This window comes from Staurois parvus, unplaced genomic scaffold, assembly GCF_062004578.1.
Source record: "Staurois parvus isolate SC_StPar_1 unplaced genomic scaffold, SC_StPar_1.0 ptg000292l, whole genome shotgun sequence".
Taxonomy (NCBI): Eukaryota; Metazoa; Chordata; class Amphibia; order Anura; family Ranidae; genus Staurois; species Staurois parvus.
In genome coordinates, this window is record NW_028318088.1 from 3,280,664 (window position 1) to 3,305,455 (window position 24,792).

General features: G+C 44.0%; 1 protein-coding gene across 1 annotated transcript in view; it reads right to left on the bottom strand.

The window, feature by feature from the left end:
• Positions 1–22,890, bottom strand: part of RAD23B (RAD23 nucleotide excision repair protein B) — a 45,281-nt gene extending 22,391 nt beyond the window's left edge. Inside the window, exons 1-3 of the mRNA XM_089682606.1 lie at positions 22,523–22,890; positions 7,659–7,740; positions 1,610–1,689 (exon numbers count right to left, since the gene is read on the bottom strand). Coding sequence (XP_089538732.1) covers positions 1,610–1,689; positions 7,659–7,740; positions 22,523–22,588 — 228 coding nt within the window. The 5' untranslated portion in view covers positions 22,589–22,890. The remainder of the gene's footprint in view (positions 1–1,609; positions 1,690–7,658; positions 7,741–22,522) is intronic.
• Between the last annotated feature and the right edge of the window lie 1,902 nt (positions 22,891–24,792).

A 24,792-nucleotide genomic window follows, 5' to 3' on the forward strand; every position in this document is an offset into this window, starting at 1 on the left:
TCACAGACAATGTCATGGCATACCCGGTAGTCATAAGAGATCCAAACTGGCACCTCTAAGTAAGGAGTGTCAAATTGTGAAAAGGAAGCCTCAGTTATATTGGGCCCTGATTGAAAGATACTGAAAATGATAACCGCCCCCAAAGGAACTGAGAAAGGAAAATGGAGCCCAACCACAAATCCCACACCTGCTCCATGAGGAACATCACCGGCACCGCCCCCAATGTGTCGGTGCGCGGCGCCACCACGCTACATAGTGCGGAGTGACGCCACACATCGGCGCACTGCCAACACGCTGAGAAGACAGACACAGCCACCAAAGGAAGGGGGAGTGGCAAAGGAAGCCAGTACCCCCAGCTACTTGGGCCACACATTGCTGCACTCACTGGGCCCCAAACGATCTCTTATGACTACCGAGTATGCCATGACATTGTCCGTGATGGTAAGCACTACATAGACTCTTACATTTAATAGTAAGCTTATCTACTTCTGTGGAATTTGGAAGTGTATGCCTCTTTTTTGGGCTTAAAAGATAATTAGTTCCTTCATCTATGTTGTCTTTAAAAAGGACACATGGTGTGACTGGACAGAGATTCATGGATACCTCTGTATATACAGCCTATGGTTTATTTATGTAGATGCCAATATATCCGTTTGGGAACATTGAGACCGATGAAAAGTATAATGGTGGATGTTCCCGCCTAGTCACTCTACGGCTACCTTTTTCTTCCACTATGTGGTCTACATATTAGACATTTTTTATTATGTAAATCCTCTTTTTGTAATGATCTTGCTGGCCCGTGTTCACTCTTGATGGGATCCTTAGGTGCCCAGTGTCCGCAGGTGCCCTGGTCGGGAGGTGCTGACATTTTGGAGTCTGTTTTTTAATACGATTGAAAACTCATACACTTTTTGATCTTCTCATATTGTGAGTGTACCTATACATTTGGAACCATGTAGACACTATTTGCGTGTATACAGTATGTAATAAATAAATGGATTTTCAATCTGACAAACTATATCACCCTTACACAGAGTGTTTGCTATCCCTGAGGAAGGAGTTATATTACTCCAAAACGCGCCAGTTTCCGCAGAATCATCTCTGTAACTAATCAGGACCATTGTTTAACAATTGCATGACATCCTTTCATGGTGATATGATATTATGTATAAAGTAATTGTTTTGTAATATGATGTGTTATGCCATAAATGTTGATAAAATAAAGATTTCACAATTTAAATTTTATGTATGATTCCTTCAAAGTCCCATCTAGTCTAGGGTTTTTTTCTATACATTTATCCAGTTGTATAGGGATGGTGGCAATCAGGAATTTTATCTCATATTTGCGATCAACAGACAAATGGGAGACCTATTTACCAATTTGTTTTCTTTGTTAAAATATGAAGAAAGGGAGTCTTCAGTGAAAAAAATATTAGTCATCTAGCAACAGCTAGACAACAAAATCAGAAAAGAAAATACAAAAAAAAAATATATATATAATATATGATCTAGCCAAGTAAAAGAATATAAAACACTTCTAAAAATTGGGCTTGTGGGGGAAAAGGTTTAAAAAAAAAAAAAAAGAAGAAAAAAAATCCCTTACACTTACTTTTGTAACCATAACCACTACAAAGTTCTTCTCGTCAATTTTGTATTCTTTAAGTGCTGTATCATCATTAAGGATTTTACCTGGCAAGATGTGAAGACTAATATTAAAATTCACTCTATAAACTGGAAAACACATCCTACACAATTAATACATTTTAAACATTTTAAAACTTCCTTTTACCAATTGTAATTCTTACTGCAAGAGTAGATCGGGAAACATCCGTTCACACTGTTTGAGCGCTGAACAAAGTTCCAACGGCTTTTTTTAGAATTCTAATTTAAACCAATATTAAAACACAGCTGTCCAAGCAATATAACCCAACCTTGTGATGTACTTGTGGTGGAAATTACATGTTACCCCATGTGAAGAACAGTACTACATGTTAAAAGAGCTAAAACAAGAATTATCAGTCAACTGCCTGTATATTTAAAAACATTACAGGAATATTTAACCTATTCAAATGATCTCAACGAGTTCAAAAGTAGAAGAATGCTTTTAGTGAAAGTGTACTTTTTTCACTGCCCATTCCCTTTTGTGCAGCCTGCTATGAGAAATACATACCTTACTCACCCTGTTTAAGTGAACCCCACTGTGCAGCATAGCCTTTTAAAATGTCACCCCATTTGCTCATCTTCACAGTGTGCATTTATTCCTATGAGTAAGCAGTTTTCCAGCAGAAGACCAGAAAACAGCTCACCTGTAAGAATTATGTTAACTAGTGCCTCAGCGCCAACCCAAAAATAAAGTGACAAATTAATGTGCTCATTCTCAAATATGTTTACATATACCTAAAATAACGTAAAAGTAAAATACAAGGTGCCTCCCTGTGCACGTACCAAACACATCCAAAGTGCTAGTAATCAAGTAATGAAGCTGAAAGGAGTCACAGCCAGCTGCCCATAGTTAAAGCAGAACTTTACTGACAATCGATCAAAAATAATGTTCTTTAGAAATGAGCATACATTCTATATTAATAATTATGCTACCAAAATGAGTGTGCACTATAAATTGCCTCAAGCTTTGTTCCTGTTTCTTTTTGCTGAAGGCAGCCATTTTGTTGAGCGGCAGTTAAAGCAGAACTAAGCCCTTCTATCCTTTTCAGCCAAGGAAGCTGCCATCTGATCTGCAACTGCCATGGTGCTACATGTGATCATTTATAACTCCACTCATTTCATGGTTTGACAGTTTGGTTGAGCACACAAGCACATGTGACAGTTACATTCCTGGAATGCCAGGAAAGTGGTTTTTTGAAATGGTTAAATAGTCTAAAGGTTTAAGCAGAACTAAACCTGTCAGCAGATCGGCCTCTACAAATTCAGCAGTGCCTAAAGCATAGGCACATACTTTTAATGTTTTACAAAGCTATACCTGCAAAAGGGGCCAGCCTGAAGTGATCTAGCAAGACTTAATTTTCTGACTAAAGTTCCACTTTAAGATGCCGGCACCGGGGACTGAAGACTGGCTAAGAAACCAGCTCTGGCGAGGACAGCACTGGATCCCTGGACAGATGAGGGTCTGTTTATTGAAAGTCAGCAGCTACAGATTTTAAATCTGCTGACCTAAATTTCACACACACATGGCTGAAGCTCCTCTTAAAGTGGTTCTAAATGCTGAAGGTTTTTTACCTTCATGCATTCTATGCATGAAGATAAAAAAACTTTAAGTGTGCAGCTGCCCCCACCCCTTCCCCTTATACCCCCACCTGACCCCAATCCCAAGATATGCATGAGAGCTGACATTCTCCCAGATCTCTGCCTCCTCATTGGAGGCATTGGAGACATAGCAGAGCGAGCTGTCAATCAAAGCCAGTGAGGAGGGCGTGGGGGGCAAGGCCACGTGTCTCTCAGACAGGCAGAGGCAGCTCAGGAGTGAGCACTCACAAGTGCCTCCAGAGCAAGCAGCTTGCTCTGGGGTCATTCAGCGGGGAGAGAGGGGCCTGGAGTTAGACCTTAGAAGAGGACTGTGGCTGCTCTGTGCAAAATCATTACAAAAAGCAGGCAAGTATAACATGTTTGTTATTTAAAAGAAAAAAAAAATCTAAACCTTTACAATCACTAAGTATTTCTCAGGAGGCTGCACTATGAAGGGCAGACAGTAACAAAATACAAGTGTATTTTTACTTAATTTTAACAGCTTAAAATAATCCTGTATATGTAGAAGGAAGAGTCATTTTTTACCAATACAAACTTCCTGATTCGTGGTGCCACAAACTCACTGCAGCTTACCGCTGATACCGACAATGCAAGTCAGAGTCAGCATATTTGTACATTTTGCACTGTCTTTGTGGCTGATCTCTCAACAGTAATTGAGGGAGCATAAATGCACTGAGCAGTTAATCAACAGATCTATATATTCAATATAAAATAATCAATAGTTAAATACTTTGAGGCTTTCTGCTCCATAATTTTGAAATTCTTTTGGATAGAAGTAGTCTATAAGTCTACACACCCCTGTTAAAATGTCAGGTTTCTGTGATGTAAAAACATGAGACAAGGATAAATCATTTCAGAACTTTTTCCACCTTTAATGTGACCTATAAACTGTACAACTCAATTGAAAAACAAACTGAAATCTTTTGGGGGAGGGAGAAAAACTAAAATAATGAGGTTGCATAAGTGTGCACACCCTCTTATAACTGTGGATGTAGCTGTGTTCAGAATTAAGCAATAACATTCAAAATCATGTTAACTAGGCGTCAGTACACATCTGCCATCGTTTACAGTGCCTCTGATTAACCCAAAATAAAGTTCAGCTGTTCTAGTAGGTATTTCCTGACATTTTCTTAGTCGCATCCTACAGCAAGAGCCATGGTTCGCAGAGAGCTTCCAAAGCATCAGAGGGACCTCATTAATAAAAGGTATCAGTCAGAAGAAAGGTACAAAAGAATTTCCAAGGCATTAGATATACCATGGAACACAATTAAGACAGTCATCAGCAAGTGGAGAAAGTATGGTGCAACAGTGACATTACCAAGAACTGGACATCCCCCCAAAATGGATGTAAGATGAGAAGAAAACTGGTCTGGGAGGCTGCCAAGAGGCCTACAGCAACATTAACTGCTTCTGTGCCGTCCTATAGCAGAAATACTGCTACAGGGCAGCACGGGTGTGCAAAATCACAATTTATTTTTTTATATATATATACACACATATACACACACACACACGTGATTTTGCAGTTCCAGGTAGAAGGAGCGAGCGCTGCCATTTGTAAGGCTCTGCATAGAAGTTTTTTTAATTCTTAAAAAATGTAAGTTACACACAAGTAAATAACACCCCCCAAAATGTTTCAAAGCCCCCATACATGTATGTACCAACGTAAAAGTGCTGGGGTGCCTACGCATGAAAACAACGGTTGCGATACACGTTAAATATCGCCGCGCACACCAGAATGAGAGCAATAATTCTAGCACAAGACTTCCATAACACTAAACTGATGACCTATAACTATAGAAAATATAGGGTACTAAAGTTTGTTGCCATTTCACGAGTGCGCACAAATCTAAGGTTTGACATGTTGCATATCTATCCTTGATGCAACCTCGCAGGGGTGTGGAAATTTGTGAAAAAACTACTTGTCCAGGGACTAAATCGGAGCCCCAATATACTTCCTCATGACAATCTACTTGTCCAGATAAAAAAATAACTTTAACCAAAACTGTATTTAAATCGGAGCTGTTATTAGGAATGTCTGGGGCTTTTAAAAACAAAAAAGAGGCTTTATGGCGACTTAAACGTGTAATATTTTTAACACTGCACTGCTTATCTCCTCCTTCCCCCTGCCTGTCTCCAGCACCGCACCTGGGGACTAGCAGGAAGGGGGGAGACCTTACAGTGTGATGAACAACGATTGGCTGCTCATCAGGGCTTATACTTTATCCCTTTCACTGCCAGAGCCGTTTTTGCATTTTTTTGCACACATTTAAAAAATCATTTTAGGCCTGAAGATTACATAAAACCTCCTAACATTATATATTTTCTGAAAGCAGACACCCTAGAGCACAAAAAAACAATAACTTACCCTATTTTCTTATAAAATATAAAAGATGAGGTTGCAGCGAGTAAATAGATATCCAACTTGTCAAACCTTAAATCTATGCACGCTTGTGAAATGGCGATGAACGTCAGTACCCCATATTTTCTATAGGTTGCCATTTTTAAAGCTCCTTCTTATAGGTCACTAGTTTAGTGTTACGGAGGAGGTCTGGTACTAGAATTATTGCTCTCATTCTGGTGTGCACGGCGATATGTGTATCGCAATCGACGGTTTCATGCGTAGGCACCCCAGCGTGGGCTTTTACGTTTGTACGTGCGTATATGTGAGGGTGGGGACCTCCATATTTTTTTGGGGGGGGATATGGTATGTGCTTGGGTGTAACTTTAATTTAAAAAATAAATAAATAAAAAAGGATGGCACTGTGTGGAAGCCGTTACTTCACCTGAAAGGTGAGCCCTTCTGCTTGCCTGCAGCAGGGCTAAAAGGTAGAAAAAAAGCATGTCCCGGGAGATAGGAATCCAACATCCCTGCCTCTTTTATATTTTACAAAAACAAGAAAAAGGATACTATCATGTGACATAAAACATTGGAACTACCCTTATTTTATTTTCTAGGGTCTATGATTTCATAAAATATAGAATGTTGGGAGTTTTGTGTAATCTTCAGGCCTTAAATGATTTTTTAAACGTGTGAAAAACAGCAGCGAAAGGGATAAAGGATAAGTCCAACATTCCCCATTCCTGACGAGCATCCAATCAGAAACTAGTTCCCGGGTGAAGTGCTGGACGCAGGCATGGGAGAAAGAAATATACAGTGCAATGTTAAAAATATAAAAAAAACTTTTAATGTAGCCATAAAGTCCCTTTTGTTTTTAAAAGCCCTAGACATTACTTAAAGCAGATTTAAATACGGTTTTGGTTAAAATTTTTATCAGGACAAGGAGACTGGGATACCGATTTAGTACCTGGACAAGTAGTTTTTTCAAAAATGTCCACACCCCCGTGGCAGAATCATGCTTTGGGGATGTTTTTCTTCTGCTGGAACTGGGGCCTGAGTCAGTCAAGGTAGAGGGAAATATGAACAGTTCCAAATACCAGTCAATATTGGCACAAAACCTTCAGGCTTCTGCTAGAAAGCTGAACATGAAGAGGAACTTCATCTTTCAGCATGACAACGACCCAAAGCATACATCCAAATCGACAAAGGAATGGCTTCACCAGAAGATTAAAGTTTTGGAATGGCCCAGCCAGAGCCCAGACCTGAATCCCATCAAAAATCTGTGGGGTGATCTGAAGAGGGCTGTGCACAGGAGATGGCCTCGTAATCTGATAGATTTAGAATGTTTTTGCAAGGAAGAGTGGACAAATATTGCCAAGCAAGATGTGCCATGCTGATAGACTCATACCCAAAAAGACTGAGTGCTGGAATAAAATCAAAAGGTGCTTCAACAAAGTATTAGTTTAAGGGTGTGCACACTTATGCAACCATATTATTTTAGTTTTTTATTTTACTTCCCTCCACCTAAAAGATTTCAGTTTGTTGTTCAACTGAGTTGTACAGTTTATAGGTTACATTAAAACATGGCTAAAGTTCTGAAATGATTTATCTTTGTCTAATTTTTTTACATCACAGAAACCTGACATTTTAAACAGAGGTGTGTAGACATTTTATATCCACTGTGTATAATTAAAACTGCAATAATTCCATAATATAAGCTCACCAAAATACACTATACTTTCCATCTAACCAAGAATGAACATTGGGAGGGGAGGGAAATTACTAAAACTGCAGCACACAGAGTCTAGCTGTCCATAACACCCAATCAGCTTCCAGGTTTTATTGTCAATGCTTAACTGAAGAAGCTGGCGTTAGATGCTGATTGGTTACTATGCACAGCTGCACCAGATTCTAAGTGCTCCAGTTTTAGTAAATCTCCCACAGGGTGTTTGAGAGCTCGGTTCTCACAAAAGCAAAACAGACAGTCACAAACTGTAGGTTACAGATTGGAAAGATTCTAAGAAGCCATTTTGTTAATAAAATGCCCATGAATTACCTGCATAAATTAATTTTTGGCCGGCAACTGGAAACTGATCCTTCCCCTTCTCAAGTTCAATTTTCTCTTTTAAAGCCTTGACCTGTCAAACAAAACAAGCCACAAAAAGAAAACAGTTGTCAAGCATTTATTCATAAATTTGCAATACAGAACATGAATAGTTTATGAAGAACATTAGTACATCTGATGAGTAGTGCTGCTATGCAGTGCTTGCCAGTATACACAACCGACAAAAACGGCATAGATAAAAATATGTGAGCTACCTATCCTGACCATTTTTTAAATGGCCATGTTCTACAGCCGCTATACCAAAATCAATTGAATAGATGCATGAATGTTCAATTTGTATCGCCCAATATACGTAGTTCCAGGCACCGGGCAGGTAGTTTCTTTTAACCTTCAGCCCTACTGCGGGCAAGCAGCAGGGCTCACCTGTCTGGTGGAAGCATTCGGGCGGCAGTGCTTCCGCATGATTGCTTCCACACAGCACACTATGTTGCCAGCCTAAGCCCTCCCACTATGTATCCAAGGCTCCACTTGTCCATCTGCAGGCCTGGGACTAGTCAGTGGCTGCTGGAGGGTAGTGATGTGGTGTCACTTCCTGGCCAAGAAAGAATGTAATGCGGTGCGATGTTTTTTCAAAAATGTCCACACCCGAGATGCTAGTTATCCTTGAAAGGGGGAGGTGAGCTGGCATGGGGTGGGGATCTGATGTCACACACTGCACAACAAAGCAGGGAGCAGATTGTAATCCGAAACAGTAGAGGGCTGAAATGAAAACCGAAAATAGCTGCTACCAGCTGCCCATGCATGGTTCCACCCTTCTACATTCTTACTGGGGAGACGTGGGTCGCACTGCCCCCTTCTCCTTCAGGGGGGAGGCGCAGCTGCGCAGGGAGGATGCCTTGGCGCATGCTTAATGGTAGTAGCCGCACCCAAGGTACACGAGAGAAGTCCCTGCCTCAGACCTCCCTCAGCCAGCCTCCATCGCCTGATAGCAGCTCTGACACCAAAAAAATTGCCGCTGGACACAGGCCGAAAACTCCAGGAGAATGGCTGCCGTGCCTGACGCTATAGGCTGCCAGCCAAAAACCTCCATGAAAATGACCGCCGTGGCTATAATATCATGGCCGTCGGCCAGGCAAGCCACAAGGCAGCATGGACCACGCCCCCCAAGTCCAGTTAGGCCCACAATCAATAGCAGACACCTACCCCCACAGTAGGACAAAGCCCCCCTAGCCCCAGACTGCACTGCAGGAGGGGAGGACACAGACTGGGAGGGAGCCCACACTACCAGGGGCTTGCCCTTCCCCGGCCTAAGCCCACACCTCCAGTGTGGCTGGCAATGTCCCCACAGCCAGGTCTCCCAGGATGCTGCTGCACAGGGAGTTGGTGATGGGATCGGGGGATGGGTAGGGTGACAGGGGATCCCACAGGACCGACTATCCAAAGGAGAACCCTCGCCCCACAGATTGCACGCAAATATTTATCTGCCCCAAGCACCAGTACAGAGAGTCAGACTATTCAGTATAGCATCTCATATTCTTGATGAGAAGAGGAGTAGTCTCTTCTGTAAGAAAGCGGAGTAACTTTTGTTCTTAAAGCTGGGACGTTAACTTAAATAGAAAGCAGTCCAGTTTTCTATGTTACAATTGTCTAGTTGCATTGCACTAGAAGTTTCAATTAAAGTTGAAATAAGTTTACATAACAGAATAGAGGGTGGGCTCTTTGCTATTTTGTTGGTTAATTCTATTATTATTTTGCACAATTTATTTCAATGAATAGGTTTACATGAAACAGAATAATGGCCTTCTGCTATTCTGCTTTAGTTCTGTTTATTCAGGGCCATGGATAAGGGGGTACCATCAGTCTTCCTGTAGGGGGGCCCAGGCAGTAGGGTGAATCGGATGTGGGCATGGAGGGTGATTGACATGGCGGGGGGGGGGGGAGATTACAGGAACCGAACCCCTGCATGGTTATCTCTGCAGCAGCTAAAAGCACTCTTCTTTCCTCCCTCCCGCAGGCTTTCAGCTGCTGCATAGAGCCATACAGGGGATCGGTTCCAGTAATTGCCCCCCAGAGCACCCATCACACTCCCTGTGCACCATATGTTTCCTCCTGCTGCCCAGGCCCCCCTGTGTGCCCCCAACCCTCGCAGTGCTGCCGGCTTCCTTCCTCTCTTTCCCACCAGCAGCTACAAGCACACAATAGGATCCTTCAGGATGGAGAGTGGGGGGGAGGGTCCAGTAAATGACAAATTTACTAGCCCCCTCCTTTCTTGAATGAACATGAGTGATCGGTGACTGTTTTGTTTTTTTTTGGGGGGGGGGGGGGGCTGTCAGGTTGGCTGTATGAGGCCCTGTGGTTTCTAACAGCAGCCCTGCGTTTATTACTGTTTTGCACAGTAACTTTGCAATTAAAAAGGAAAATAGTTACGATTTTCATTTACATGAGACAAGATTAGAGGCCTTTTGCCATTCTGTTGGGTATTTCTATTTATTGTATTGCACAATAATTAATAAAAAGTGAAAAGTTTACATAAACAGAGGCTCTTTACCATTCTAATGTGGAGCATATTTTTTTTTAATTTTATATTATTTCTCTTTATTTTCTGTCCAATTTTTGTGTGTTACTTCCAATAAAAGGTATTTTACGTTACTGGATTGATTTTGTTTAAATTCATATACATTTAAATTCATGATATTAAATAAAAAGATGAATACACACACACACATTTTTAAAAAATCGTTCACTTTAGTTTTTGGCCAAGTGCATCCTGACTTTTCAGTTTCAGCAGCAGAATTTTCATTTTGGTGCACCAGTAGTACACACTACAGAGGTATATGCTCTGTTCATATATACCAGAGGTTTATAACCACTTAAAGGATGAAGGTCCATTTTAAGTCTGAAACGTGGCAACAATCTTCTGCTGATCATAAAATCTAAAGCAGTCAATTTTTGCTCTTATTTTTTGACACAGACCACAAACTAGAAATCTTTATTTTTCTTAAGGGTTTGTTGATGACAAAAAACAGCCTTTGGAATGCAGAGTAAAAATAAATAATATCAAAACAGTTTTAAATTGGCATACGAATATATATTTGAAATAAAATATTTATTATTTTGAGAAAATACCATGGTGTGTGTGTATTTCTGCCAGTCACAGGCTGAGTCATGCCCCTCCAGCCTGTGTGTTAGAATAAGAGGTGGTAGTGCCTCCATCAATCAAGATGTAATATCCTGTCCTTGTGTTTAGCTGGTTAGTGGGCAGGGAGGAAAAGGAGGAGGAAGGAGTGGGCTGTTATTCACCACTGTGTATACGCCCACATGTGTGACTCTATAGTCACATGTGCTGCTCAGATGTTATGGGTAGCAAATGCTCGACATAGAAACTCAGTGAAAACTGAGAATGTGCAGAGTTGCCACTACAGCTGCAAAATCCCTAGCTGAATTGGGGACATGTACAGAAGGTGGAGACAGAGCAGCAGGATCAACCAGGTTTTTTTTCAGAATACAACAAATCTCATAGTGACTGAGTGGGTATGACCAAACTGGTCCAAACAAACTATGTACTTCACCAAGAGTGAATTCACACATAAAATCCAGTAAATCTCAGAGCAGCCAGAACGAAGCAGTGCTCCAGCCGCTCTGCGTTGCCGGCTGGCCAGGAGGCAATGTGGTCTTTTTTTGTACCAGCTTTATTCGAAGTGTACAAAACGTACACTTCATACATTGCACTGTTAGGTGGCACAATGCTGTGCGTCCCTTTAGTGACAGACGTTCTACAATGCAGTAAAACGTCTGTCATGGCATATAGTGTAAATTTGGGCCTAAGAGTTGCTGTAGCTGGGAGTACTGTATAAATCAGACCTTACCGCCCCATTGCTTATACAAAATGAAACTCGGCCTATTAATGGGAGCCTTGTATTCTGAGGCGGAGCTTGTGACATTGTCAGGCTACCACTGCCAATCAGAGGAAGCTTTGTATTCACAGGAGGGGATGGGAAATTTCTGCAATTCTGTACTGCATGTAACTAAGGCTACATACAGTTTTTACAGCACACACAGCCATTGCAACTGTTAGGGAAGTAAAGAGTTTGGACCAGATGAAATATTTAAAGTTAAATAAAACCTGGATATCAGCTTTAAAATTCAGCTCAGAGAGCTGCTCTCCTATAGAAATAGATGTTCCATAGTTAAACTCACTCCCTGCTTTGAACCCTCATAGGCACTACTCTACATTAGGCGTCATCAACCCACAATTTGCACCAACCTCCATAGCACGAGTCTCACATTGGGGCACGCGTCGACCACCATTTGCGTGATTACAGCAGTACAGCGCCAACCCCTGCACAACCCAGCACACATGCGAGTCACGTGGAGAGTAAGAAATGCAGGCGTTATGCCAACACTACTGCTCCTATGTTTACTATGGCAAGCGATGATCAGTGATACCTCCCACCAGCTGTTCCATCAAGTGTTCTTGTAAGAGAGGGTAAGGCTAAAATAATGGTTTCGAGAAGGTTTAGTACTTACCCCTTTCAAGCCCACTGACCATGTTGTAGTATTTGGACCTCCACCCCCCCCCCCCACCAGGCACACCACTTTTGCTGGGGATTTTCTTTTTTTCCCAATAGCCTTTATCTATGTGTATCTAGGTGTGTTGCTTTGTCACAGCTGTTGCAGTCTCTATGCCAAATGCAGGGCTGACAAGCTTTAAGTGTGGATACATACGCATAAAGTGGAGTACATAAGCATACTTTTTCAGTTCCATGATTTTGTACTTTATGTACTAAATACCTTATTGAATTGCTTTTTATAAATTCTTCCATATTGTTTACACAATCTATATGTATTCATGTATTACTTATGCATTGATTTAAAAGGATTAGACCACTGAATCATTTTGTGGCCCACGGTGTACTGGCCTGGTCCAAGCCAGTTCTGGACCATCGGGGCAGTGGCCCCATTGCATCGGATCACGGGTATGTACATGATCAGACATTTCTAGGTCACGAAGGGTGTAAAATCTGGTGGTAAAAAAGTGGAATCAGCCACAAAATGCATTGACAGGTGCTTATTTAATGTGGCATATGTATTACGTCCCCACAGTCGAATATTTATGAGATGTTACAGTGTACAATACATGTGATTGGTATTTTACAGTAAATCATGGAAGAAACTTTTAACGTTATATACAAATAAATTTATGTTTTTATAAATTTTGTGTTGGAGTCCTTAGTGGCACATGTAAAGTCACTTTCTATCAGAACAGGGAAATAAAGTGAAAAGAGAAGCATGGGTTTTTTTGTTTTTTTTTTAAATCATACTTACCTAGGTGGATACAGCATCGATCAGACACCGATGATCGCTCAGTTCTCCCTGCCACTCTGAGCAATGAGTGGTGACTGTCAGTCACCACTGTCTGCTCTGCCCGTTCCACACCCCAAGCTCTCAATGGAGTGTTGGGCTGTGGAGGGGGCGGAAGCATCTGGCTCAGACTCTCAGCGGCTGAGCCAGGTGCCGGTCCAGGATCCTGACTATATGGCTGGGATCTTTCCCCAGCCTAGACCAGCTGACAGTCAATTTTAGTCTGCTCTCAGATAAAAAAGGGTCACTGAAGTGCAGAATGCACTGCTTTCCTGTGATCCATAGGAGAAATATAGCCAATTTGCTTGGGAGTTTTATCTCTAAGCACCGTCATGATGGAGAAAAATAACACAGAAAATAACGTAGAGCAGCCGCTCTAAAAACACATCTGTTTAACTGCCTTCCAAACCACAAATGTAAACGAGCCCTTACTGTCCTGAGCCCCTTATAAAGCTGCTTTCACACTGATGCATTGTGGTTTATCGGCACTATTAGATTACTCTTGTGGGTGTGGTGTACTGTCTGAAAAGGCACCAGAACTCTTGCATTCAGTTTTGGTGCAGTTTCAGGAAAGCGCACGAAACTTGAAAGATATCATAGAAGTCTATGGCTCAGTGCAGCTAACCCCATATGAAAGCTGCAGGTGCACTGAGCTGCACAAATGGATCACTGTGAAAGCAGCCCAATAGTTCTTAACCCCTTTATAGGTGTCAATATGCCCATTAAAAAAGTGCAATGTACAGTTAGGTCCATATATATTTGGACACAGGCACGACTTTAGATTTTGTTCAGGTATTTACCAAAACATATTCAAGCTATAGTTATATAATGGATATGGGCTGAAAGTGCAAACTCTCAGGTTTAATTTGAGGGTATGTACATCCAAATTGGAGGAAGGGTTTAGGAATTACAGCTCTTAAGAGTAGCCATCCCCCCTTTTTTCAAGGGACCAAAAGTAATTGGACAATTGAATCAAAAGCTGTTTCATGGAGTTTGGAGTTGATTCTAAGTGTGGTACATTCTGAGGAAAGAAGAATGCACTGATGAGCTCAGCAACATAAAAAAGGCACGCCCACGAAAGACAAGTGGTGGATGATCGCAGGATCCTCTATATGGTAAAGAAAAACCCATTCACAACATCCAGACAAGTGAAGGACACTCTCCAGGAGGTGGGCGTATCATTGTCAAAGTCTACAATGAAAAGAAGACTTCACGAGAGCAAATACAGAGGGGTTCACCACAAGGTGCAAACCATTCATAACCCTGGAAAATAGAAAAGCCAGATTAAACTTTGCGAAAAAACATCTGAAAAAGCCAAACGAGTTCTGGAAAAGCATTCTTTGGACGGATGAAACTAAGATTAATCTGTACCAGAATGACGGGAAGAAAAAAGTGTGAAGAAGGCTTGGAACAGGTCATGATCCAAAGCACACAACATCATCTGTAAAACATGGTGGAGGCAGTGTGATGGCATGAGCATGCATGGCTTCCAGTGGCACTGGGTCATTGGTGTTTATTGATGATGTGACAGAAGACAGAAGCAGCCGGATGAATTCTGCAGTGTTTAGAGATATACGGTTAGCCCAGATTCAGCCAAATGCAGCAAAGTTGATTGGACGGCGCTTCACAGTACAGATGGACAATGATCCAAAACACACTGCAAAAGCAACCCAGGAGCTTTTGAAGAAAAAAAAAAGTGGAATATTTTGCAATGGCCAAGTTAATCACCTGATCTCAACCCAATTGAGCATGCATTTCACTTGCTGAAGGCAAAACTAAAAGGCAGAAAGACCCACAAAGAGCAACTGAAGACAGCTGCAGATAGAGCCTGGCAAAGCATCAGAAAGGAGGAAACCCAGTCTTTGGTAATGTCCATGGGCGCCAGACTTCAGGAAGTCATTGCCAGTAAAGCATTCTCAATAAAATATTAAAAATCAACGTTTTATTTATTATATTCATTTGTACAATTACATTTGAGCCCCTGAAAATGGAGGGACTGTGTATAAAAATGGATGCGGTTCCTAAACTTTGTACTTGATATTTATGTTCAACCCCTTGAATTAAAGCTGAAAGTCTGCACTTCAAATTTGGATTGTTTCATTTTAATTTATACCGGTGGCATACAGAGCCAAAAGTATGAAAATTGTGCCTGTGCCCAAATATATAAGGACCTAACTGTATGTGTTTAATACAATTACCCTTTTTTCCTCTTCCAGCTTTTGCTGGCATCGCTCTCAAGGCTGCTAGAAAGGTCCCAGGTGCCCACTTGGCATCAGTCTGCCTGGGACAGAGCCGATGATACAGAGGACGTATCGGCCTATGCAGCTCTTGCTTCCTCCACTGCTGGCGCAATGCACTCTGATGCTCTGTGTTAGTGGGTCGGCAAGCCCAGATAGCAATCAACAGGTTGCATACCCCAGGCATACACTTCCCTGGTTTGAGGTCATGGGTCACATCAGAGGGCTCTGGGTTGAGCACCCCTGCCGTAAGAGAAGCTAATGTGAACAGTCAGGAAGAGTTGTGGGGAAGTGCAGCTGAAGCTACATGCAGTATATACAGCACAGTAAAGGAAACAGTTCGTTTGGAACAGCTATTTAAAGTGAAAGCAAACATGGAAAATCTTAAATTCTTTCCAGTCCAGCTTTGAAGAATTATCAAATGTCCTGCAATGTGAGCAGAGACTTGCCTCCAGACACCACCATATAAATTATTATTATTATTATTATACAGTATTTATAAAGCGCCAATAGTTCACTCAGCGCTGTACATTACAAAGGGGGACAGAACATGTGACAGAACAATACCAATACAATGCAAAACATGAGGGGATTGAGGGCCCTGCTCTTTCGAGCTTACAATCTAGAAGGGATGGGATAGTGGTACAGGAGGAGATAGCTGTGGGGGATGGAGTGGTAGGAAGAGTGGAGGAGGTCAGCAAGTTAGCAGGGGGTGAGGTAGGTAAATGACAGAGTTAGGGCCTATTCACACCAGTGTGTAGCTCCAATGCATGCTACGTGTGTTGGTGCTCTACAGTATCATGCATAGTCAATCAAACGTGTGCCATTTTTGTGTACACAGTTCCGAGTTCTAGCCTATTCATTTGGAATAGGCTGCAACATGTAATTGCAATACACATCACTGTGGTGTCAGCTGACTTTAAAGTGGTTGTAAAGGCTCAAGGTTTTTTACCTTCATACATTCTATGAATGAAGGTAAAAAACCATCTGTGTGCAGAAGTGCCCAGGGCACCCTCAATACTTAACTGAGCCTCATCGCGATCCAGCGATGTGAACGACAGTATCGGCTGTCCCAGGTCGCTGCCTCCTCATTTGCTGAGATAGCAAGCGGGAACCATTGGCTCCCGCTGCTGTCAATCAAAGCCACTCAGCCAATGAGGAGAGAGAGGGGGCAGAGCAAAGACGCAGCTGTGTGTGTAAATGGACATGGAGCAGTGTCTGCCACCATAGCAAGCTTCTTGCTGTGGGGGCACCCGACAGGAGGGAGCGGCCGGGAGAGCCTGCAGGGGACCCAAGAAGAAGAGGTTCCAGGCTGCTCTGTGCAAAACCACTGCACACAGTAAATAAGTATAGCAATCATTGTTATTTTTTATTTTAAATGAACCTTTAGAATCGCTTTAATTGCACAAAGGGCTTATTTACACTTGCAGCACTGACTGCCACTCCTCTGAAAAGCGATCTACACTTAGATCGAGCTTAACAGGCATTTGGGAGGAAGAAAGGAGGTATTTCAACTGCACACAGCCTGTTTTAAAGTGGTTCTAAAGCTAAAACTTTATTACCTTAAAGTGTTACTAAACCCACAACAGTAAAATCAGTCTGTATATGCAGTAAAGCATGCTAGTTATACTCACTGTGGAACCTAAGGGGTTAATCCTCTGCATTGTGTAAAACACGGTTTGATTTTGTTTTCTCTGATTCTCCCCTCCTTCAGTGCCCCCTCTTATCTCCTGATAAGACATATTGTGTGAAGTCACTCTGTACATGCTCAGCTTGGTGTGTATTGCTAGATTCCACCCCCCCATCCTTAGGAGGGTGCACATGATCAGTACAAGACCAATCTGCACTGTCCAGACAAAGGTCAGAGGCTCTGCATCCTCCTAGAGCAAAATAAAAACTACAAGCTTTAACCAGTGCTCTGCTGAATACTGACAGAAGTTGCAAGACTGCTATATACTGCTGATGGGGGAAAAAAAAAGAAAAGGTATTTAGCAGCTTATATTTACTAAAACAATTACATTTCCATGTTGTGTGTACTGTGGGAGACCAAATATAATTAATGCAGGGTCCTGGGTTTAGTAATACTTTAATGCATTATCTCCTTAACCACTTGCCTACTGGGCGCTTATTCCCCCTTCCTGCCCAGGCCAATTTTCAGCTTTCAGCGCTGTCACACTTTGAATGACAATTGCACGGTCATGCAACACTGTACCCATATGAAATTTTTATCATTTTTTTGAGATAGATAGAGCTTTTATTTGGTAGTATTTAACCACCTCTGGGGTTTTTATTTTTTGCTAAACAAACCAAAAACCACTAAAAATGTTGAAAAAAAAAAAACGTTCTTAGTTCATTTTGTACATAAGCGATTTTTCTCCTTCACTGATGTGCGTAATGAGCACTGATGAAGAGGTAGTGGTAGGTGGCACTGATGGGCATTGACAGGCATCACTGATGGGTACTGAAAGGCAGCACTGATATGTGGTACTGACTGGCATTGATAGGTGGCACTGAAAGGCAGCTCAGATGGGCACTGCTATGTGGCATTGATGTGCACTGGTAGGCACTGCTATGTGGCATTGATGTGGCACTGGCAGGTGGCATTGATTAGCACTGACAGGTGGCACTGCTGGGGCTACACTGATCATCAGTGTACATGTCCCCTCCGAGGAATGCCAATTACCGTCTCTTTTCTCCTTTTGAGCTGTCAGCATGACAGCTCGTGGGGAGAGAAATGTTGATAACCAGAATTTCCCTATTTACATGCGATCAGCTGTGATTGGACACAGCTGATCACATGACCGAGCCAACATCTCCGGCTCTTTCCGCTGATCGGTGATCCGTTGTGTCCAAGGGACACAGCGCACCACCGATCACAGCGCTGTGCGATCATATGACATCCTCCCGGAACAAGAGAACCGCCTTGTGCCCCTCATTACCTTATATGGCGGGTGGGTGGCAGTTAAACAGAGTTGTGCCTGGCTGCAGCTCTTCTCTCCCCTCATCCTCATGTCACAGGATACTTGGGCAGAAGCAGGACTCATCGGCTCTGGCTCCTGTCAGTCAAATACTATGGAGGAGGAAGCTTTGGTGTGGCCAAACTGCCTTGTGTGTGTGTCTATGGACGGGACGCACACAGCCTGGCTAAGGAGTGCACCTAAAGCTTGCTATTGTGGCACACTCAGGAGAGGAGTAGTGGACAGCACTGGCACGGGACCCCTGAAGAGAAGAACTGGGGCTGTTACCACTGCACATAGCAGGTAAGTATAAATCAATTATTCATTTTAACCAAAAAAAAAAAGCTTTACAATCACTTTAAAGTGTTACTAAAGACATTTTTTTAAATTAAAATAGTACACAATGTTATACTCCCCTGCTCTGTGCAATGGCACAGAGCAACCCCGAAACACCTCTTTTGGGCTTCCCCACCAAGGTGTTGGCTCTTCCTCTGCTCCTTGTGCCCCCATAGCAAGCTGCTTCCTATGGAGGTACATGTGCATGCTTGCTCCTGAGCTGTGTGACTATGGAGCCATGCTCCAAAAAACAAAGAAAAAAAACAGCGCAGCTTGGCCTTTCCCCCCCCACTACTTCTTCCCAGCATTTGATTGACAGCAGCAGAAGCCAATGGCTCCTGCTGCTGCCCGAGTCCCTCTGTGAAGAGAGAGAGAGGGGAGAGAAGATATGCAGCCGTGCATAGCACTGGATAGATGGAAGACTCAGTTAGGTATTTAGGGAGGTGGAACAGGACAGCAAGCTGTAAAGTGTTTTTTACCTTAATACAGGGAATGCATTAAGGTAAACATTGTTTTGGCTTTAGAACCACTTTAACCCACTAAATGCTGCAACCATGTGCATTGCACAGTTGTGGGGTCGTTGTAGTATGACCCAATTCACTGGAATGTGCACACCACAGGATGCTGTCTTGAAGTGTTACTAAACCCAGGACCCTGCATTCACTATATCTGGTTTCCCACAGTACACAGAACATGGAAATGCAATTATTTTAGTAAATATAAACTGCTAAATACCTTTTCTCATCAGCAGTTAGAGCAGTCTTGTGACATCAGCAGCACTGGTTAAAGCTTGTAGGAGGAGTTTTCTTTCTGCTCTAGGACGATGTGAAACCCTTGACCCTCTGTCTAAGCAGTGCTGATTGGCCCTGTGGTGATCACATGCACTCTCCCAAGAAAAAAAAACCTCTCTAGCAATACATACAAAACTGAGCATGTGCATGAGACTACAAATTCAGTCTGTATCAGCTGGTCATTTCAACAAGAGGAGCAGAGAAGAAATAATCAAACAGCCTTTTTACACTATGTGGAGCGTTAACCCCTTACGTTCCTCAGTGAGTATAACAAACATGCTTTACTGCATATACAGACTGATTTTACTGACGTGGATTTAATAACACTTTAAGGGGAGGTAAAAACCACACGTGGTTTTATCACCCCCAACTGCCAGTGTAACACAGAGCTGCATAGCAAAGGTCATCATCCCTGCTCACTGCCACCACTTTCAGACCAGATGGCTTTCGCTAGAAATGCACAAAATGTAAGGGCTCATTCACAGGGCTGCAGAGGACTATACACTTTCAATAAAAGCATATTTTTCTGTGATTGGGAGTGACAGGTGTGTGCAAACAGCCGCCTATACAAGTCAACGACAGGCTGCATTTATAGGTGTACAGGGATTGACAGATGGATGAACAGCCCTTGGTGCAAACTGAGTCCGGGACACACATATGTCCCTGACATAAACACTCACCAGTGTACAGCCATAGCCTCCTACCAATTTGTACAGGCAGCTGAATGCAAACACCCATCATTCCTAAGGGCAGAAAAACTTTTTTCCACTATGTCCATGTGAACAAGCCCTAAAGGTAAATACCTACAGACCGCTTACGTCAGCTAACTCACCCCGCTATCAGATTAAGGCCTGTTTTTACAGGCATTTGAGTTTTTATTCTGCCTCTAAACAACCCACCATGTTAACCTATTTGTCTGTGCACACTATAATTCAGGGGTACAGAGGAAGCATCTGCTTATGCAGCTCCTGCTCCCTCTGCTGCCGGCTCGATGCACTCTGATGCCCTGGGATGACGAGACGGCAAGCCCAGATCGCGACCAACAGGTTGCTAACCCCAGGTATGCACTTCAGTGCTTTGAGGTCGAGGGCCACAGGTTGAGCACCCTTGCTATAGGTCAGGGTTTGACAAATCCCAGGCGCCAGGTCACCATGGCGACTAGAAATTGCTTCCTGGGCCTTTGTCAGCACATTCACTGTTGGTCTGAATAATGTGTCCGCCTGAAACCCAGAGAAACTATTCAGACAATGTGACTTGGAGCAGGGCCTGGCAAGAAGGTGAGAGAAGCCTGTTGAGTCAGTACCAGCAGGGGACTGCCACTGATGGGAGTGAAGGAAGAGGCAGCAGAGGCATCAAACCTGTGAAGTTGTGTCAGAGTGGATCAGGGTCCCGAGCTGTGATCTTGCTCCACTACATGCAGCTGATGATAGAGCCAGCGAACTGCAAGAAGGTGAGTGGACGCTGTGATATTAGATGAAATCACAAGACGCTGACTTCTTCACCAAGGCTGATGTAGTGGTCAGGGAACCCTGCTGAAGGGATCTGAGTACATTAGAGGCATCGGAAAGCTGTAGAAAATTATACAGGTGTGCATTCAGGGGTCTCCTTGTGTTATGTGTGTGGGATAGGAGAGTCCCCCGCTCTTCTCTCTAACAGCCCCTGCTCTTCCCAGCCTACAACCCTGACATAACAGCGTTAGGGTTATTGGCTGGCTGCTCTGCTGTAAGTTAGGGAGTGCAAATCACTCGCCTTGCCCCAGGCACTGACAACCCACACTATGCTTAAATCCTTGGCGCCTCCCAGCCCTTTAAGGGTGTCAAAACCTGGGCGGCGGGGTCTTAGGGTCATGTGACCACTGTGACAGCGATCACATGATCGGGAAAGGTCCTGATCGAAAGAGGAGATCGGGACCTTTCCATGAGTACCGGACAAGTGTGCTGGGAGTGCGCACTCTCAGCGCGTTTTTCCTAATTGCACGCAAATGTGCGGCCGCTCGGCCTCAAGGCCTAGACGCCGGGAGGCCACACATTTGTGTGTGGTCGGTGCCAAGAGGTTAAAAAAAAAAAAAACACACACTAACATCTAATTTTTTTTTTTGCTGGCTCCTAGATTCAAAGCAAATCTGTAAAGCCCTGCTGTAGGTGCTTAGAGGCAGAAAAATACCAAAGTAGCATTCAGGATAGGAACTTTTAGGCGTAAAAATACATTCTAATGGCCAGAATATATGAATAGTCTGGCTAACAGAATGCATTAGTGCCAGATGTGAACATGCATGCATAAAACACATTTTTACCAAGGTTTTCTGCTGATAAACACCTGTAGAAAAGGCATCATTGAAGTGTCCATGAGGCCTAAGTCTCCCCACAGGCCTGCTACTTCTAACTCTTCCTGTTTCCTAAATAGAAGGCCTTGTTCACACCATAAGTTCAGAAAAACCTGATGGGAACTGATGTACAGCTTTCACTTACAGAGATGTCCGTTTTCATGCGCACTCCAATGCGTTTTATACACTTGCAAATCCCTGCGCAAAAAAAAAAAAATCTGTATATGATACCAGCGGTGTGAACAGGACATATAGAGAACAATTGATTCTGTTGTGCCCTTGCAGAAATGCTGACGTCTCTGCACCATAGTGTGAAGGAGGCCTGAACCTGAAGGGTTACCTTCCTCACAGCACATGGGACGTATTGCTGCATTATAGCCGTGCACACAACACACTGCTGGTCTGTTCTGCACACTCTACTCCTAATAAAGTGTAGGCCCGGCAGCTGACACCAGAGTCAGGCAGCACGAGGTTACAGGCACACAGGCGCTCTCTGGGGCAGGCCGGGGCGGTAAATCCCGCAACAGCTGCAGAGACACCTGAAGCGTGCACGAGCCCTCCGCAAGTGCCCAGCCATTCCCACGTGATGCACGACACCGCGACGCCGCTTGGTCACGTGCTAGAACTTCAACACAAGCGCGAGCACGCGCCTTCACCCCGCCCCCTCCGCTCTCTGTTAACCCTTGTCGGCACACGAGTGTGGTAAATAACCCCGGCGGCCTAGAGGCCGGCCGCTGAGCACCGTGGCTGCCGTGTAGGCCATGCAATAGCAGGGGGACTCAGCTAAGCCGTACGAGCCGGCGGCCGCTAGCTCTCCTCGGTAGAACAAGGCGCTGTAGATGTGGCCTACCGTCTCTTCGCAGTCAATCTCTATCTTGAAGGTTTGCTGCTGCAGCGTCTTCATTGTGATCTGCATGGCGGCTACGAAGTGTGACCCTCCCGGTCCCCCTGTGTCCTGGGTGCAGTGTCGGGATCCGGTCTGTTCCGGCCTCTGATTTATTTGTGACGGACGGGCGGTCCGCTGGATCAGCCTGTGTCCTCCGGCGCTGTCTTGGCGTACCGCGGCGATGCTGCGTCTGTGGAGAGCGCTGTGATAGTGGCCCGGGTGTAAGCTGCTGTAGCGGTCGCCTATTTCGCTGTCTCATCAGCACGGCCTGTCCGCCGCCATCATGACTCCGCTCACTGCCAGGCGCGCGGGCGCTACGACGCATGCGCACGCTCCACACATGGGGAGGGGCCTTGGCCCAGAGTGGGCGGGGACGTGACGAAAGTGGAGCGGTCAGACGGCAGGCATTCTAGGGCGTCTAGACTGGTGTGGAGGATCGGGTGTCAGTGGGCTCCTGGTCACACACACAGCCTCTCCTCTGCTCCAGTGTGCCGGCTCCTCCCGCCTGGAGGCTTGGAATAACGTCCCTGAATGCAGTGTTGCCTTACCTTTACCACAGCAGGGAAAGGTCAGACGTTTTAGTGTGCGTTCCATAGCGTGCACTGCAAAGCTGCTCAGCGTCTTTACTTCAGTGCCAGCCTTTATCACCCCGTTTGACTGGCAATGACTCAGGCATGTAACAATGTGCACAAAATGAAGGTTCCATCCTTTTATTTGGAGACAGCTAGAGCTTTCTTTTGGTGGCATTTTAACCACTTGTGCGCCATGTTTTACCCCCTTCATGATCAGGTGTTTTTTTTGCTATTCAGCACTGTGCTACTTTAACCACTTGCCTTCCAGAGGTTTTACCTCCCTTCCTGACCAGGTCATTTTTTGCGTTACGGCGCTGTTACTTTAACTGACGATTGTGCGATCATGCAACACTGCACCCAAATGAAATTTCTTTCGGTGGTATTTGATCGCTGTGCTTTTTCTTATGTAAAAAAAAATTTACAATTTTGAGAAAAATAACTATTATACAGTATGTATATAGCGCCAACGGTTTGCTCAGCACTGTACATTATAGTGGGGGACAGAACATGAGACAATACAGTACAATACAATATACGAGGGGTTCGAGGGTCCTGCTCCTTGGAGCTTACAATCTAGGAGGGAGGAGATAGTGGTACAGGAGGAAGTGGCTGTGGGGGGAGGAGTGGAGGAGATCGGCTGTTAGGTGAGGGCGGGGTAGGCTTCCCTGAAGAGATGGGTTTTCAGGGTGCGCCTAAAGGTGAGGAGGGTAGGTGATAATCTGATGGATTGGGGTAGTGAGTTCCAGAGGATGGGGGAAGTCCTGGAGAAGTCCTGCAGTCGGGCATGGGAGGAGACCAGGGAACTGGAGAGAAGGAGGTCTTGTGAGGAGTGAAGAGTGCGTTTTGGGTGGTAGATGGATATCAGTTCGGTAATTTGGGGCAGAGTTATAAATGGCTTTGTATGTTAATATTTAGAATTTTATGTGTTGGGCTATCGGAAGCCAGTGGAGGGATTGGCAGAGGGAGGTGGCGGATATGGAGCGGTTGGTAAGGTGGATGAGTTTGGCTGCAGAATTCAGGATAGACTGAAGCGGAGATAGCCTGTGTTGGGGTAGGCCGGCAAGGAGGGAGTTACAGTAGTCAAGTCGTGATATGATAAGGGAGTGGATGAGTTGCTTTGTAGTTTCTGGGGTTAGGAACGGACGTATTTTGGAGATGTTGCGGAGGTGGAGCCTGCATGAATTTGTCAGTGATTGGATCTGGGGCTGGAAAGACAGGTTGGAGTCTAGAATGATACCTAGTACGCTGGCTTGCGTAGTGGGGCTGATGGTGGCGTTGTTGGTCGTGATGGAGAGGTCGGGGGGCGCGGGCTGGGGGGAAAACTAGGAGCTCGGTTTTGGCAAGGTTTAATTTGACACTATTTGACTTATTGCTCTTAAACATGTCCAGTAAAAAAAACAAATTTTGTCAATAACCACTTGCCCTTCAAAGGATTTACCCCCATTTCTGATCTGGCCATTCTTTGCAATATGGCACTGCATTACTTTAACTGACAATTGCGCGGTCATACAATGCTGCACCCAAATTAAATTTACGTCTTTTTTTTTTTTTTCCCCACAAATGGAGCTTTCTTTGGTGGTATTTGATCACCTGTGCGTTTAATTTTTGTGCTATAAAAAAAAATACAAATTTAAAAAAAAAAACAATATTTTGGACTTTTTG